This window comes from Pleurodeles waltl, chromosome 4_2 (genome assembly GCF_031143425.1).
Source record: "Pleurodeles waltl isolate 20211129_DDA chromosome 4_2, aPleWal1.hap1.20221129, whole genome shotgun sequence".
Classification (NCBI taxonomy): Eukaryota; Metazoa; Chordata; class Amphibia; order Caudata; family Salamandridae; genus Pleurodeles; species Pleurodeles waltl.
In genome coordinates, this window is record NC_090443.1 from 540283903 (window position 1) to 540299452 (window position 15550).

At 42.1% G+C, this 15550-nt stretch overlaps 1 protein-coding gene across 1 annotated transcript in view; it reads left to right on the forward strand.

Moving 5' to 3' along the window:
* RGSL1 (regulator of G protein signaling like 1) overlaps positions 1–15550 on the forward strand; it is a 483194-nt gene that overhangs the window by 298043 nt on the left and 169601 nt on the right. Inside the window, exon 11 of the mRNA XM_069233196.1 lies at positions 3552–3630. Coding sequence (XP_069089297.1) covers positions 3552–3630 — 79 coding nt within the window. The remainder of the gene's footprint in view (positions 1–3551; positions 3631–15550) is intronic.

Below are 15550 nucleotides of genomic sequence, written 5' to 3' on the forward strand. Positions count from 1 at the left end.
TAATCAGAGAGCATTCTGGGAGCATTATACTTAGCCTCATATTGTTAAACCTTTCAAATATATATGTACACTTTTTATTTTACTGGAGCCACTGTCAGTAGTGTAGTGTGACCTCAAAACATTTACATACAGCCCTCACACTAATAATGAAGGCTTTTCATTAATGAAATATATATACAAGTTTGAACAGCATTAAATTACAGACCCATACATTACCTCAACTGCAGAGAGTTCCCTTCTTTGTAATCTGGCAGCCAAAGGGTTTGTGTTGCAGCGGGTTGGGCATACTTGCCCCAAAGAAAAAGTAAACATTAAAACTTGTTGCTCTTGACCCCAAACAATATGTGTGGGGCAATAGGAGTTCCACATCCCTGTGGGTGTCCACTGTGTTGGACAAGAATCGCACCTAACCCAACCAGGCATGCCTCACAAAAACCTCAGGGCTGTATTTACATGGCACAGGGTCCCTTGCTCCACCACCCTGTGCCACGGGAAAGGGCAGAAATGCACCATATCTACATGAATCAATGCATTCTGTCCTCCCGCCCCTTGTGCTGGTGTAGAAATTGCTGCCAGGCACCCATTGTGCAGAGGTGCTTTTTTTGTACGGATGATTGTTTTTGTGAAGGAAGGACACCTTCCTGCACACAACCAATCAATGGATGCATTTTCGGCAGGACACATAGAAAGAGGAAAAACAGGGAGAAATAAAGATATTTCTCTCCATTGTGTCACTCACTCTTCTGCCAACCCTGGGGTGGTGTAGGCTTTTGACGCATTGCCAGGTTTACTGAAATTTTCAATTCTGGGTATGCGTCAAAATCCATGGATGTTGCATGGGAACACCCATGCAACGCCCCTGGAAACGCCTACCTGACGCAAAGTAAGGAAACGCAGCTAACCACGAACTCCCCATTCAAAATCATGAGTTCTGTTAACCACACCGAACACTTATGTCACAGTTCTGCGGGGTCCGTCAGGAACCAAAAGGGTCCCATCATCCCTGATTAGCAAGACACTACACTAATCAAGTTCACTAATCACAGTATGGATCAAGAAATCATTTCTATACAGATGTGGCATGATGTGGTCATGACCCTGTTAAAAAAGAGTATGAATCTCAGTAGAGGACCCAGGCTATTGTACTCATTTCTAATCTGACTGTGATTAGTAAAATCTCACAGGCTGTTTTAGGCAAACAACTTCAGGGTCACCTTGAATAGCATACATTCCGCTCAGAGTCTGCATTAGTGGGGATCCCTGGAAAACAAGGCTAGTGTACCGTGTGTTGTCTTTACCATATACTTCAATCCTTTTATAGAACACATACACAACATGCTGTTGGTCCATTTTGCACAGACCTAGATACTGCACGAACTTCCACCTTGTTTATTTATTACCATTCTCATTCTTTGATGTTGTGTGTTATTTTAGTATTTGACATCATTTATATTGTGTATGTTATATATCATTTCACAGTCACCTTTATTGTTTCTTTTACCTGATACCTTCAATGTCATTTAAATTTGTGGACAATTGTTACATTGATAAGTGTTTTGTGGCAAATTAAAGATGTATGCAGCACAGTCAAATGGCTATAAATAGAGCGATAATTGGCGAGTCAACCTACTTGTCTTGAGGCTGCTACCGTCTCAGTTTCTGTGGTAACAATCTAGGCAGTTGGCTAGAACAATATATCTTCATGTATAAACAAAAAGATGAAGTGCACAGGATATGCAATTTTTCCGTGCAGTTTGAAAGAATATCTTGCCTACACAACAGTTCATGTCAGGTTGACCCTGATTAGGGCAACAGTCTGGAGTCAAACTGACCACTGCAATTTCCAGTCTGGTGGCTGCGCAGAGGGGTCCATAATCACTCAGTAAAAGCAAATAGCAGGTTAAAGTAAAATACTAAAAGATCATTTAGGCTGGCCATGCTATAGAGGACCAACTTTGGTGGTTTGCTGAATTCCACCTCATGTGCCTCTTTAGCCATGGACACCAAAGAAACGTTAAGGAAACATGGTAATGCATCCTATAAAAAAACTACATACCACAGTGTACCACCAGGGTCAATGTGAACCTTGTTTATACCATGGCACTGACCAGTTAGTGTGATTTATCCATTAGCCAGCTAAATTGCATCCCACTCACATCAGTGGGCAACAGTTTTCATCTAAAACGCAGTATCCAGTATCAGTACATAATATCCCCTAGCATACATGTTTACAAAATTCAGAAAATTGAGGGGCAGGTTTATGGAAAGTGGTGCTGCACCGAGTGCAGCGCCACTTTTCCTACGCCCCGTAGCACCCCCCTACCGCCACCATGTGTGCACCATATTTAAAATCTGGTGCACCAGGGCGCAGGGTGGGGGGCAATAGAGTCATTTTTCATGACGCTATTGATGTACTCTGCAGGAGTAGTGGCAAAATATTGGCACTACTCCTGCAGAGTAGATAGGATCCCATTCTAAAGAATGGAAGCCCCCAGCAGACGTTAAAAGTGCCGTAAAAAATGGCTTAAGGAAATCTCATAGATTTCTTTTTGCCATTTTTCCGGCTCCCCTAACGGGGGAACACCACTTTTGCATACATTATGCCTGGCGCAGGCATAATGTAGCGTAAAGGGTTACAGAGTGGCGCAATGCATGCATTGTGCCACCCTGTAAATGAGGTGCTGGGATTTTGGGCTCGTTAGGCCACATTAATGTAAAAAAACAATGACGTTAATGTGGTGCAAGGTGGTGCTAGGGCATTATAAATATGCCAACGAGTGTCAATGCAAAGTGGAGCAAATCTATGATCTGTACAGAGTCGCATGACGGTCTATGGAGGATAGAACCTACTGTTTTGAGTGAGCTCTGACAGGGCTCAATTTCACCCAGTCAGTGGGGTCCACAATGGTAAACTATCTTTCACTTAAGACTATCTTCTGGCTTGCAGTTAGTAGCTTCGCCAAGCAAGGTTTGTGTGGTGTAGGTTGAGAAACATCAGTATCCTTAAGAAATAAAGAATTTCAGGAAGGCTTCCATATCACTGCCAATAACATCAGGAATATACATTTTTCCATGAATAATGGCTGTGTGTTCCAATATCCTGATCGATATATATTTACTGTTCTTAGTTCTAGTGAGAGAGTTCATAAAATATTCACCTGTTTACGACCCGCATGAAATGCATGAAGTGCAGTTGCAATAGTTGTAAATGCGAGACAGACGTCTAATCCTCTTCTCTGCCTACCACCGAGACATTGAATAGTAGCAATTTAGAAGTTGAAATACATTCTTTTGATCACATAGTACCATAAAGAGTGTTGCATGTTTGTCATGTAATATGATAGCCCTATGGGCTGAGTACCTACAACACGGCATGCAATCCTGGCTTGCTTCCTGGTCGGACTGTGTAGACCTACCTGCTTCTAAGACAGTACTGGTCACTGTTATGAGAAGTAGTATGCATTCTGCAGAAGGTGGTAGCACTTCTAACAGTAGAGTTAGTTTCACTATGAGGAGCTGACAGATCTCGCTAACACATTTTTTTCTCCTAGTGATGAAGGCAAAGTCTGAATCGAAGGCTGTGCGATGGAAGAGTGCAAGTAAAATGGATGCCACTCAAGACAAACCTAGGTAGGCTAAAAAAGAGGCAAAAGAAAGTAAAACTACCCGAACCGTGAGATACTGCCCCCTCACTTTCCAGTTCTGTGACCCACACACAACTTTAGCAATCAATCTTCCTCCACAGGACCTCCAATATTCAATTACTGAGTTCCTGAGGTACAACTCTACCATTACTTCTCTTGCCTAAAAGGCAATATATTTTGTTCTAGTAAAGCATGTGCAAATGATTCTAGCAATATTTGTTCCCTCCTCATCTGACAGGAACCTAGGGTAGCAACTTAATTGCTATCCCTTCGTTACTTCCATGATCACAGTGGCTGCGTTCCAGTGCTCAGCATCTGAGACGTCCTCTAGCACCTCGAACTTCTGGCTACTAGTGATATGAACAACAGGTTGCCCGGCTGTTATGTAGATTACTGTGACAGCGTACTAGTTGGACTTTCCCAACAGACATGCTCTCCCCCAACAAAATGTTCATCTTAGTCACATGCAGGCTATGCAACGTGCCCATATTGTTTCCTACCACATTTACCTGGGCCAAGCAACATGATTATTCGCAAAAATATTCACCATTGTATTCATAGTCATCCATTGTACAGCATCTGCTTCTCACCAATTTACTACTCCTCAGACCCCTACCCCTTTGCTCATGCAACTCTACCATTTGATTGTACCCAAATTCTCGACGTTTCGAACTTTTGAGCTGTTTCAATCACTTCTTTGGAACATCCCCAACACCAGTTTTAAGCAAGTTCCTCCCTTCTGGCATTCACTAAGCCTTAAAAAACAGCCTTCAAACACTTGAAAACCCAGATGGGTTACATTCCATACCTTCTGCCTACTTACCTCTGTTACCTATAGTCATAAGGTATATGTGTGGCTATTTTGTGTACTTTAAGAATGGCCACTCAATTGCAATGCATTTATTACACAATTGTAATGCAGTAGGTTGTATGGGTGTGTGAAATTGAGAAATACAAAGACGTGCACACTTATGTATGATTTTTAACTACTATGGTACCAATTGTTTGAAAACAAAAACATGAGGATCAACATTGTTAGCCATTTGAGGCAGTGGGAAACGTCCTGCTGACACGAATGACTGCTAAAGGCAACGGGAGACTGTTGTCTGGCGGCAGCTGCCACTGCTTCCCTGCTCTGAGCCCCCTGAACAAGGCTCCCACTGCTCTGTCCTTGCTTCTTGTAGCCAGGCCTAGTTGGCTGCACGGTACATGTCTCCACCTTCCCATCTACACGCCCACAGTGCTCTCTCTCCAGCCGCTACGATACACGCTACCCATCGGTGACTGAGCCTGCTGCATACAGTGTTTCATCATCTAGGATGTTCCTCCCAGGACATTCTGGAGCAGGAAACTGTCATGAGGAGTTAGGGTTACATATTTCATTGTACTTCACATATTTGAGTAAAAATAAGAAAACTTCAACTGCCATTTTCTACTTTTGGACATGAAATGAACACAAAGAGTGCCTATATTACTTAATGGTAATTTCTGTTACTCCAATTTCACGTTCCTCATCCTAATACTCATTCCCTTCACCGTTCACATTGCTACCTCCATTCCTCACTACTTGCATAAATACAAAAACATGAATCCTTATTAGGAAAAACATATGACCGCTATCATGCGACACAGCCATTTATTCAAAGCAAATTGAATGATCATACAAGAAAAGAAAATGTCTTAAAATAGTTAACAGAACATGTTTTGCATTTTTCAAAACTTTAGTCCCAAACTGCAATTCAGACCCCTCAGCAAATTCCCCCATTCCTTCTTGCTGGTGTTAGTGCGTCAGAGCCTTAATAAGTAAACTTACAAGGAGACGCAATTAGGTCGATGAACCTTTGGACCGCGTTTGGAGACTTCCCAGCACGAAATGCTTTCTTACCATTTATCAATCAATAGGTCAATAAACATTAAGTAATAACCAATCAATAAACAATCAATAGAAGTCAATAATTGAACACACCATGACCTTTCAATCATGAATAACCACACCAATTTAATTAGAAGTTAGAACATTTATTTCCCTATTTTTAACAATCTGATATCATATAGGTTAATCTCAATAGCAAGGACACACATCAGAACTGATACTCATTGACAATCAGCATGAAGAACACAACTTAATCAATGCATGGATTATACACATTCAGATTATGATGCACATCATTAATGTGAATCAGTTTAGCAGAGTCTCATTAGTACATGAATCAACAAAGCAAGAACTCAGTCATTTGTCTATTTGCATAACATATTGGTGAACGCCTCAACTAACCTCGAATTAGCATTGGCATGTTGGGCTTCATGCAAAGCATTTAGGGCCAGATGTAGCAAAACGCCAATTTGCGACTTGCAAATTGCGAGTCCCTGTGACTCGCAATTTGCAACTCGCAAATTGGTATGCAGTACGGTGTCTCAGACACCGACTGCGACTCGCTATGGGGTCGCAATGACCCACCTCATTAATATTCATGAGGTGGGTCGCTAATTGCGGCCCCATAGCGAGTCTAGGCACTCGCAAACATGGAGGCCTGCTGTCGTCAGCAGACCTCCATGTTTGTGACTGCTTTAAATAAAGCATTTTTTTTTTTTTTTAAGTGTAGCCCGTTTTCCTTAAAGGAAAACGAGCTGCACTTAAAAAAAAAAAAAAAACCTTTAGTTTCGGTATTTTTTCAGGGCAGGGAATGGTCCCTTGCAAACACCTTACTAGAACTTTCGACAATTCCCAATTCCTATGTCACTGATTGGTCCAGCTATTGACGTCTTCAACGGTTGGAATGTCAGGTAACAAAATGTTGCAGTTTGCACTCCAGTCAGTGTCTTCATTGTCTTCTCCTAGGAGAGTTAACCTTGCACCTGTTACAAACTACACAGTTGCATTTAGCAAGAACATCGCCTTTGAATAAGCCGGTTCACACAAGAAGAATTTTACTACGGTTACAAACACATAACTTCTGGAAAAGTACAGCTTCGTGTCCTTCAAGAAAGCAGCATGTTAAACACATTAGAAATACCATTTAAATATGAGGCTAGGCAGCTAGGCCAAAGCCCTTGCTAAGTTAAGGCCTTTATTAAATGGAGCAAACCCTTAACATGTAACCTCAATTATGATATACTACTACAAATTTAAAACATATTGCATAACATTTCAAAATTAATAAGCATTTTCATTAGTCTTCGTATACATTGGCAACCACTCTCTGTGGGCACATTTCAAATGTGTGCATTATTTTTCTACGTTAAACACATTTTCTATGCAGCTTCATCACACAATATATGAAAGCTTACGCATTAATATTTCTTGTTAAAACACACACGTCAACAATCCCTCCTCTGATGACTCTTGTCATCACACAAGATCTTCTCCCACAAATTTTACATCAGTTAAAATTATGTAATTTCAATCTCTCCACGTATTGGTTTCCCCCTTGATTTTTCCTTAAACTATTTTTTCCTTTCCTTTTCTTCCCTCCTCTTATCATTTTTCGCCTTTCTTATTTTTATTCTTTTGCAAATTTTACACAGCACCCATAATCCAAATAGAAAACCACAACAATCAATATCCACTGTATTATTTTAGACAATATCCCATGGCAAATGTTGCTGAGCCAATTAATTTCCCACTGAAGCAAAACCTTTTCCGACCTTTTCCCAAACACCAGGTTCTTTCAGTTCCTTTAAATCTGCACTTTCATTACTCAAATTAGTAAGCAAGCTCCTAATCTCGTTACTATTGTCAGGAATAAACGCACAACAATGACGCTCATTAAGCATTTTACAAACCCCGCCATTCTTCGCTAAAAGAATGTCTAAAGCAAGCCTGTTTTGAAGAGTCATAGCCCTCTCCATAGCAAGTTGAGTATCCATCAGGAGTATAGCTCCTGAGAAATGTGTTAGCATGTTATCCACAATATTAGACAACTTTCGAATCTTTACTGAGTTCAAAATAACTCCCACTGAAGGAATTGAATTATCGCCCCAAATATATCTCCCAATACACCAGCAGCTGTCTCTCTTTTCTGTCTAGTACGATGTAATTCAGACAATCTCGGAAACTTCTTTTAGTCATCAAGTTGGTAAATCTTTGAAAAAACTATCCCCAAATAACATGTCCCATGCCATCCCTTTGGAAGACGATAATAAGCATTAAGACCACATATATAGTAGATCCCAGGAATCGCCAGGTCCTGTCCATTCAACATAAACGTCCATTTACTCTCAAACAAAAAGATATGCTTACTTTCACTCATTCCCACAAACACATTGTCATAGTACGATTTTGACCTGGATATACAAAGCTTCCCTACGTGTAATGCATCTAAAGCTAATTTCCCTTGCGCTCTTATTGCACTATAAGCGTCATTATTCTCAAAAGCTCGCTGCTGTAATCCTTTTTCTAATTTCCCTTTAATGCTTTTCTTCTATCATCAGTATGATCTAAAAAGCTCTTCTCTACAGGTGTAAGCAAGCAGGTCAAGATATTTTGGTGAGCATAAGATATACTAATTTCTAATATCGGCTAAATTAATCCTTTAACTAGCTTTATACTATAGTATCTAAATACATCACTCAAATCCTCTATTATAGGCACATAAGAAAACACTAGATCCGGATTGGAATAGAAATATTGAATGTCCTCCTGGTTATAAAACCTTGTTAGCAACAGACTAAAACTTATCCCATAAATGAATGGCAAACTATGATGAGTGACTCCTTCCTGTACAGAAGTAGGAATCTGTGTACACACAAAGCAATTTTTCGCATCCATCGTCTCAATATACTCATTCAACAAGCAATAGAAAACATTAGAAGAAAGTTCCCCTTTTGCATTCATGCCCTCATGTAAGTATCTCTCATCCAGTTCAAACATCTCCAAAGCTGTTAGTGCAGTAGTAGTTTCAGGACCTGAAGCATCGTTAGTCCCACTCTTATCCATCAGTGTCATACCCACAATCACAACCACAACCAAGATCACACATGCAATACCTAAACCAACACCCAAGTATTTACAACGCCTACTCCCTCTACTCTCCTGCCTAGTATTAGTCATGATCTGTAAAGAATCAGAAAGCGGAGGATGGTTAACAGAATGACCACAAAGGATGGTTCTTAAGCAAACGACTAAGAATGATTTGTAAGGCACAAAACTGCAGCAAAGTCAAAACAAGGAAAATCTTCCTTCAGCAGTTATTTACAGCTTTCGATCTCACTTCCAGGATCCCTTGTCAACTCTGTTCAGCAGCTTGTCAAAATCTTTTTCAAAAGTCAATTTCAGGTTCTCAATGTCTCATCCAGTAAAATTCTCAGTCTCTTTTTTTTTTCTAGCTCAATTCTAGCTCAGATTGTTACTCAGTCCCTTCAGCCAGATTCAGGTGTCAAAATATTGACCTGGAACTTCTCAATCGAAAAAAAAAGACAAAAATTCCTGTTGCCATTCAGTTGTAGTTGCATACGCCCATTCAGGACCTGCGTACCTTCGATTTGCTATTCTCTTCCTCTTCCGATCACCCTGCAACTCTCCTTCACTTAAATCTTCTCTCCTTGTTGTGTCTACTTCTTCCTCTATGGTGTCCTCAACAACCACTTCTCTCCTCTTTGTTTCTGACTCTGGCCACTTGTCTTTTTGGGCTCTGATCTCTCTCGTGGCAACCCTGTGCCTTCTCCTTACTCTATGGTGTTTTCACTTGATGGACCTGCAATCTGCTCAGAAGGAGTTCAGACACTTTGGCTCTCTTCTGCATCAACTCCTTCGCCTTCTGTGTCTGTCAAGTGCTCTTGCTGGTTCTCACAATCGTCTGCTTCTGGAAGAGCCTCCCTCTGACTAGGCTCCCCTGCTGCCTCAATTGAGATAGGCTTACCATCAACCCTCTGGATATGTTCTCGCTCGTCTCTTACAGTGTGACCAAGCCGTCCTCAATGGGCTCTCCTTCTGTCTCAGTTCCTCTTCGATCTTTCTCTGGCCCTGAGACTTCCTTGTCGGTTGTTGGTACTTTCAACAACTTAACTTCCTCAACACTTGGACACGTCACCTTTTTCGTGTGACTGGCGTGGATCTAGTTCAGAACTCCCGCACACTTCACAGCTGTGGTAGTCGTTAGTATCACTTGGTAGGGTCCCCTCCAACGAGGCTCAAAGCACGTCCTCCTTACGTGTTTCTTGATGACAACCCAGTCACCAGCTTTCAAGTTGTGTCCTGGATCATAGATCGGTGGCAGGGTGGTAGCTTCCACCTGGTGAGAAAAAAAGTGGACCACATCAGCCAGACCCTTGCAGTAGTCCAGCACCATATCATCTGTGATGTTCACAAGAGCATTCCCCGGTCACTGCAGGCAGTCTCATAGCTCGACCCATGAGGATCTCGTGTGGCGACAGTCCTGTCTTCTTGTTAGGTGTATTTCTCATTGACATTAAAACCAAGGGTAGTGCGTCGGGCCATTTCAAATTTGTAGACGCACACATTTTTGCAACTCTCGACTTCAGGGTACCATTCATTTATTCCACTAGTCCTGATGCTTCAGGGCGGTAGCTACAATGCAACTTCTGTTCAATGTTCAATGCTGCACACAGTAATTTAACCACCTCATTGTTGAAGTGACTTCCCCTATCTGATTCTAAAGAGATCGGAAAACCAAAACGTGTTATCAGTTCCCTAAGCAACAGTTTTGGTACTGTGAGGCTGTCATTTCTACGTGTAGGGTATGCTTCAATCGAGTGGCTAAATACACACACAATCACCAACACATACCTCAAACCTCCACACACAGGCATCTCAATGAAATCCAATTGCATTCTGCTGAATGGACCTCGAGCTCTTCCAATGTGGCTCAAATTTACCACTGTCCCTTTCCCCACATTCATCTGTTGGCAGATGACGCAACGGTGGCAAATCATTTCAGTAACTTGTCTAAACTTTGGGTTGAACCAATCAATCTTGAACAACCTGATCATGGCATCCCTCCCAATGTGTGCCTGACCATGTAAAAACCTTGCAAACTGTGGCAAAAGACTGTTTGGCAAACCCATTTTCCCTTCCTCTGAAACCCAAAAATCATCTGGTCTTTGTATGCATTGCATCCTAACCCAAGAATGCTTCTAATCTTTTCTGACACAGTCCTGCAGCAATTTCAACTCTTCTAACGTGTCAATCACCCTCAATGCACAACCTGTGCATGTCTCATTTTTTTTTTCAGGTAACAACTCCCATTGATCCTTGAACGATATACAGTTCAATGAGCAAAACCTTGCGACTTAATACGCATATCCATTTTCCATCGAAACAAAGTACTGTGACTTCAGGTGTGCACTGCATTTTACCACGGCAATCTCATGAGGTAACTGAATCGCATGCAATAATTCTCTAATTCTCTCTCCATTTTTCACTGGCAAACCAGAAGAGGTCAAATAACCCCTCTGTGACCACAGTTGGCCAAAATCATGAACAATTCTGAATCCGTACTGACTATCAGTATAGATAGTGACTCTCATCTGAGCAGAGACATGGCAAGTCCTGGTAAGAGCTACCAGCTCAGCTACTTGAGCGGAATACACTCCTTGAAGCCAGGATGCTTCCAAGATACCAGAAATTGTGCATACCGCATATCCGGCTCTCAGCACTCCTACTGAGTCTCTCAAACATGAGCCATCAACGAAAATAATTTGGCCATTTTCTTCCAATCGGGTGTCTCTAATATCAGGTCTTGGTTTTGTGTATAATTCTGTCACCTCAAGACAGTCATGATCTATACCTTCCAAATTTTCACTCTCTGTATTTTCACTTGGAAGTAAAGTTGCAGGGTTCAACACTGTACATCTCTTTAACATTACATTTGGTAACCCCAATATAATTGTCTCATATTTGGTCAATCTTACATTGGTCATACGTTGGGTCTTTGTATGTGTCAGGAGAATTTAAACTGAGTGAGGGACTATGACTGTTAAAGGATGTCCCATCACTATGCCTTCACACTGTGTAAGGCTTTGTCCAACTGCTGCTACTGCACGCAGACAACCCGGTAAGGCTGCTGCAACTGGGTCCAAAGTAACTGAAAAATATGCTACTGGTCGGTTTACACCTCCATGGATCTGTGTCAAGACAGACAAAGAACATGCATCTTGTTCATGACAAAACAGAATGAAAGGATTCATTTAATCAGGCATACCTAAAGCAGGAGCCCTGCACATGCTCTCCCTTAACTCAGTAAACTCTCTCATTTCCCTCTCCCCCAACACTATAGTGTCTTGATTCTCTTTGTTCCTCAGCCTCTGCAATGGCTTAGAGATGACTGAGAAATGTGGGATCCATTGGCGGCAGTAACTCACCATCCCTAGAAACATCCTAACATCTCTCTGTGTTGTCGGGGGATTCATCTGTAGTACAGCTGTTATTCTTTCCCTGGATAATTTCCTCAACCCATTCTCAATTTGATGACCCAAATACTTTACCTCTTTCTGACAATACTGCAATTTCTTGGGGGACACCTTGTGTCCGTTCTTTCCCAAGTGGTTCAGTAAGGCAATCGAGTTGTGCTTACACTCGTCCCTTGTTTTGGATGCAATTAACAAATCGTCAATGTATTCCACTAGGGTCAATTGGAAAGGCAATTCCAACGACTTCAAATTCTTCTTCAGTATCTGGTTGAATATGGAAGGTGATTCCGAAAACCCTTGAGGAATACAACACCAACTGTAGACTTTGTCCAAGAATTTAAAACAGAAGATAAATTGGCTGTCCTCATGAAGAGGCACAGAAAAGAACGCTTGGAACAGATCAATTACTGTGAACCATTCTGCATCACATGGAATCTGAAACATAATTACAGCTGGATTTGGTACCACTGGACAACATTTTACCACTATGTCATTGATCATTCTCAAATCATGGACAATTCGAACTTTCCCACAGGGCTTTCTCAGTCCCATTATTGGTGAATTACACGGACTGCTCAATACCTCCCTTAAGACTTCCCGTTTCACTAAATCTGCAATGATTTGCGCAACCTTCATAAGGACATCTTGCGCCATATGGTACTGCGGTATCTGGGGGAATATTGCGTTAGGCTTCACACTGACTTTAACTGGCTCTACTCCTTTTATCAGTCCTACTTCTTTCCCTGTCAAGTCCCATACCTTTTCTTTAACTGTTCCCTGTAAATCTGAGGGAAGTTCAGCCACTGTGAACATCGGAAAGAAATTAATCAGAGGGTATTCTTCGTCTGTGGTCTCCATTTCGGGTTCTGAAACCTGTTCCTCCCCTTCATCGTCACTGTTTGTCTGGACCTCAATTCCATCATTAGAACAGGTTATCAAACACCTCATTTTGCACAATTAGTCTCTTCCCAGTAGGGATACGGGACTTGAATCGCAAACCACAAATTTGTGCAATCCATGGAAAGTGCCAAGCTCAACTTGAATCGGATCTGTGATCGGATTAGTCAGGAGTTGGTTTGCCACCCCTACTACCTTGACTGCCTGTCCCGAAAGGGGCAGTTTTGGGACTTCTGCACTCCTGACTGAGGAGCGTGTAGCTCCTATGTCAACCAAAAATGAAACTTTGTGACCCATAACCTTCCCTTGCACATAGGGTCCTCTCTGATCTACATCTAAAGGTGCTGCAAGCCTACACTCCTCTCCGTCTGAACTTTCATCCGACCATTCATAGTTTATTCCATTCTCACCACGCAATGGGTATTGCTGTGCTGTGTTATTCTGACTCATTCTTTGACCTGTGACCTGTTGAAGAAGCATCATCTGTTGCTGTTCCATTGGGGCTAAAGGCCATTGCATTTGCTGTCTAGGTACCATGGGGACCTGCTGCTGCATTGGTTGTAACTGCATTAGCTGTGCACCTGGCATTTGCACCTGCTGCATGGGTTGAAAACCTTGCATCTGATTCACATTATTCTGAACATTTGGATTTGGACCTCTCAATCCTGGTCCTCTCACATTTTGAAAATGAACTGACATCATTGCTTTGTTGAACAACACCTTCCTGCACCATCATTGGGCACGCTTCCAGTGTCCAACGACCCCACAAACATGACAAGATAATAGTTTCTTCATTCCCTGTCCGTCGTTTTGAACTACTACAGTGTTCAAGTCTGGACCGCGGTTCACAATACCTCCTTGTCCTCTACCTCTCATCTGCAACTGAAACATCCCATTTCCCTGCGGCTGCTGTACCACTTGCTGTGGAAAACTTCCCTGCATCCCTGTCTGCGCTGTATTGATTTGCATCACTATTGCTTTCTCCTTCAACTTTCTCTGCTTCAACTCAATCTCATCACTACAGTACTTCGCATACTGCAACACCTCATCAATCGGTTTTGCTTACCAGCAAATCAAATGATTCTTAATCATCTGGCCAATTTCAGGTCTCAATCCTTCTACGAATCTGAACACAAAGTGATTCACATCTTTCGTCTCAATAGTCTCTGTGCCACTGTAATGCTTAAACGCCTTAAACAACCTATCATAATATGCATGTATCGATTCCTTGACTTCCTCAGCCGTTCTGTCAATCCTCTGCCAAACAATATTCTTAGGCGAAACTCTCGTCTTCAGAAACTCAATGACTTTATAATAATACTTCATCACATCAGGGGACGGCGCACCTGTATGTTTGTCCCTTGCTGGTTCATCAGTCGGCCATTCTACACTTCTTTTACACTCAATCCACAAGTCAGCTGGGACTATTATCTCAAAGAGAGTGTTCAGGTCTTCCCAAAGACATTTCGCAAGCTTCACAAACCTGTCTGTCTACTGATACCATTCTATTGGTTTCTCTCTCAACCTGGGGTAATCATTCGTAAATGATAGAATATCACCTCTGGTCCAAGGTACATGAACAAGAGTCCCTCCTGCAGTCTCTCTCATTGGTAAAAATTTTACAGGGTTTGTGTCCTGTTGTGTTTTAGCAGTCTGCTCTATATGATCACTTTTCCTCTTGTCTATTTTCTTCACCCATCTGCCTTCCCACTTAACTAAGGCTCCCCAAACTTGTGCACTTTGCAGTATTTCCTTGAGGTGTGCTTTCATTCCAGCAGACCTCATGTGTTCAAAATCCATTGGCTCAAAATCTAATCTGTTACTTCTCTTCAAATGTTTGGTATTCTCTAGGTCTATGCAGTGCTTGTTGGCCAGGTTTGCCAACCTCTGGTGCACCTTGCTCACTTCTCTAGTTATTTTTGGGCACAAGTACCTCAATTCTGCATTCGTGTATGACTCTAGCTTGTTCACACCCATGTTCCCTTCAACGAGCTTGCCTGCTTCCATACCCAATCTCACATAGTTTAGGTCTTCTTCTCCTTCCGCTCACCCTGCTGCTACAGGAGCAGTCTGTGGTGTATTAAGTCTGTCTAACCAGTCAGTCAGCTGTTGTGCAGTTAAACCTTGCAATTAAATAGTTCCAGCCTGTACTAAAGGTGTCTGTGGTGCATTTGCATTCGAGGTCTGCGGTGTCAGCAATCTTGAACTTGATTGTCTCATAGCATCTGGAGGAACCCCAATCGGACTGAAATCTAATAAGGATCTTGATCCTTCAAATGTCGGTTCCGCAGGAATCATCCCTCTGGTGTTTTCTGCAAACCCTCCTCTTGTCGCATTTTGTGTCATTACCCCTTGATTGCTTACACTAGGCTTTGCCTGCGCATACAATGGTACAGGTGGATCAACCGTAATAGGTAAAGATATGGCATCTGGTGTCTGTCTATTTCCCAAAATCTGTGGCCAAAATCTGTGGAAGATTAACTCCCATATTCTGGTTCATCATTACCGACATGTCTGATTGTGCTCCTGTGACCGAAGTATATCTCGGCATCATTTGCGGCTGCACCTGAGGCAGTAAAAGTGGAGTTGGTTCAGCCTGAACCAACCTTGGTCTCGGGTATCTCCGCTCTGTCGGCACCATC